General features: G+C 49.4%; 1 protein-coding gene across 1 annotated transcript in view; it reads right to left on the bottom strand.

Moving 5' to 3' along the window:
- Window positions 1-3,275, bottom strand: part of Ccn4 (cellular communication network factor 4) — a 27,091-nt gene that overhangs the window by 5,261 nt on the left and 18,555 nt on the right. The window contains exon 3 of the mRNA XM_005354535.3: window positions 745-1,005. Within this exon, the coding sequence (XP_005354592.1) occupies window positions 745-1,005 (261 nt within the window). The remainder of the gene's footprint in view (window positions 1-744; window positions 1,006-3,275) is intronic.

Consider the following 3,275-nt stretch of genomic DNA (forward strand, 5'->3'; position numbering starts at 1 on the left):
CATCCATCCATCCATCCATCCATCCATCCATCCATCCATCCATCCATCCATCCGTCTGATCATCCATCCATCCGTCTGATCATCCATCCATCTACTCCCTTTCCATTATCCATACATGTGTGTATTGATCGTGCAGCACACACACACACACACACACACACACACACACACACACACACACGATCAGTCACCTCTAGCCAAAACCTTATATGGCTTCCTCTGCAAGCATGAATTGGGTACTTTTCAAGAATCTGGCAAGTGCACTGGCCTCTGTTAGGCAGTGGTGAAAAAAAAAATCATGCTCCTGTCTTCTCACCTAGGGCTTCCTTTTCTCAGGCTTACCTAGAAAAACTTCATCTGCTCTCCTGATGATAGCAATGCATTCCCTGAGTTACCTGGAAGGTCCATCTACCCCCTCCTATGCCCTGCCACCTGATCCTTTTTCTAGATCCCTAACCACTCTCTAGGCTACCTCTCTAGGCTACTTTAGTAAGATGCGAGAGGACAGCACACACCACACCAGGCTTTTATGCTGGGAGCAGCTTGCAAGACAGACAGTAAAGATGATGTCATTTGCATTTTACAGATGGAGAATTTGGATCCCAGACAGCACATCCCGAAGGCTATATAACTGGTGAGTTGTGGAGTGGGTAATGGCCTGGAAGCTTGATTTATTAAAAGAAAATCAGGACTCTAGGGGTTCTGTGGTATGCAGAGACTCTGCTCGTCCTTGCCCACACTTACCAAAGGCACTGGTATCCAGCAGTGCTGTCTGGCGTGGCCTCCTTGCGTCATCGTCGCATACCCACTGCTCACAGCACTGGCCAGGCACCCTCACATGCCGGGGTTGTCGGCACCAGAGGCGCGGGGGCCTGGGGCTGAGGCACAGCGGTGTGCAGCCCACTGTGCCATCAATGCACGTGCAGTTATACCTGCAGTTGGGCTGGAAGGACTCGCCATTGGTGTAACGCACGCCATCCAGGACGCAGCCCACACCGACCACCTCTGCAAACACAGGTGGTGGACATGTCAGGCCAGGAGGGGTGGGGTCTGTGCCAAGATGTTTCTGTGCAATTTTCCCTCTGCCTAGGATGCCGTGCCAAGAAATCACTCATGTGAGGAAGGAGGGGCTGTCCCACATATCAGCTGGCTGCATCCCAAGGGCAAAGATGGGGACACATGAAGAGATGGTACACAGCAAGGAGAAAGGGTACAGTGAAGGTCTTAGCTACTGAAGAGTCTGCTGGATGTTGGATGGGAGGGCCGAGCTCCATAGTGCAAGAGCTCAGGCATTTTTTTTTCCCTACACTGTCCCCAGCACTAGGCCTAGTACTGATGAATGCCTGTCCAAGGGAGGAAGGCATACACACGAAACCAGAACCTAGATGCAAACTGGACGCCTTCATCGGTACTGACTGTGGAGTATGGCAGGATCTGAGGACCCAATCCTGAACAGAATGAGGATGGGATGGTCCTTGAAGATTTATGAGGTGGGAAGAGGGACCAATGGTCATCTGGAGTGTCTGTTGATAATGACAGCCACTCATAATAAGTGTTGAGGGATAATGTAACAAGGAGGGAGTAATGGGTGTAAACATGGCTGTAGACTGAGACAAGTGAACCAGGAAGATTCACGGACCTGAGAGGGCTTTCTGCTTGTTTTCCACAGAGACCAGAATGAGAGGGAGGCAGACCAGGCATTGATGTCAATCTTCCAGGTAGGGAGGGCATCTACTATAGCTAAGGGCCTGATGAGGTAACAGGCCTTGGGGGAGGGAAGCAGGAAGGGAGAAAGAAAAGAAAAGGGTGTGTTGGAGGCAATGAGACTAGATCCATCTTCCTCCTGTCTCAACGGAAGATCCAGAACTGTTAGTGTCTAGATCTCTTCCTGGAGCATAGTAGATGTTCAATAAGTAATTGAATGAATGAGATGAATTATGTACTTCACAAGAAAATCTTGTGGCAATGAGTAAACAATTGGCTGGAGAAAGCCGCAAGACAGCCCTGGATGGCACCCCGATGACCCAGGCAGAGGATGGTGGCTTCTCAGACCAAAGCAAAGAAAAAGCTCACCATCCAGACACATTTTCAAGAAGAGCTGCAAAGTCCCGGAGGAGTCGGGACTGGGGCAGGCTGGCTCCAGAGTCTTCCATTAGACATGAGATATGCCTGGTGGAGTTGGCTATAGAAACCGGCCTTGCATGGCTTGGGGAATGCTGAGCCAGATTCTACCCTAGGTGCTGTGTGCTCCTTGGGAATAGCATCTGGAACAATCCATAGAGGGTCCTGGGACATCATGAATGCCCACAGGAAAGAGGCAGTTAGGAGTCTGCTGTTTGCAGGAACTCTGTTGGGGGGGTGGTGGCTGATCATAAGGATCAGGACACCCGGCAGGTGCAAACACTGTCAGAACCAGGGTCTCTGTTTTGGGTTTCACAGCGTATTTTGTTTTGTAAGGAAACACATTGTCCCTTCCACTGTTGTGTATAGCGAAAATAGTCTCAGTAGGGTGACATCAGAGTGCAAGCTGGCCAATAAGGCACAGTTTCAGGGTGTGTGCCTCTCACTGTTGCTATCTTTTCCTGAACATCCAGGAAGCAGGTTCTGGCATGCATCAACACCAGCTCCTGGCCCATGATCTCACTCAGGTCTCCTGATAATGACTTCATCAGGAGAGCTTTGTCTACTGCATTAGGGACAGGAGAGGTCGGGGAGAAGGAGGGATTCATGTGCTCAAATGACGTGAGTGATGGAGCAAGTGAATGACAGAAAGGAGATGCTAAACCCACAGCCTTCTTCCTTCTACCTGAAATCAGAAAAGGAGGGAGATGAGGGGAGAGGAAGAAAGAAGTTCAGGCCCAGGAAGAGGAACAGGATGCAAGGAGGCCCCTGAGCCTCAATCACCACACCACATCCTCAAACTCCTGAAAGATGTGTTTGTACATATGTGTACATGTGAGTGTGTAGTCAAATGTATGCTTGTGTATGTACATCTTTGTGCATGCTAGTTTATATATGTGCATGTGTGTATGTGTGTGAGTCTCTCATCTCTGTGTGTGTGTATGTGTGTGAGTCTCTTGTCTGTGTGTGTATGTGTGTAAGTCTCTCATCTGTGTGTGTGTGTGTATGCGTATGTGTGTGTATGTGTATGAGTCTCTTGTCTGTGTGTGTATGTGTGTATGTGAGTCTCTCGTCTGTGTGTGTGTGTGTGAGTCTCTCATCTCTGTGTGTGTGTATGCATATGTGTGTATGCATATGTGTGTGTGTGTGTGTGT

Source organism: Microtus ochrogaster, chromosome 15, assembly GCF_000317375.1.
Source record: "Microtus ochrogaster isolate Prairie Vole_2 chromosome 15, MicOch1.0, whole genome shotgun sequence".
In the NCBI taxonomy this organism is placed as follows: domain Eukaryota; kingdom Metazoa; phylum Chordata; class Mammalia; order Rodentia; family Cricetidae; genus Microtus; species Microtus ochrogaster.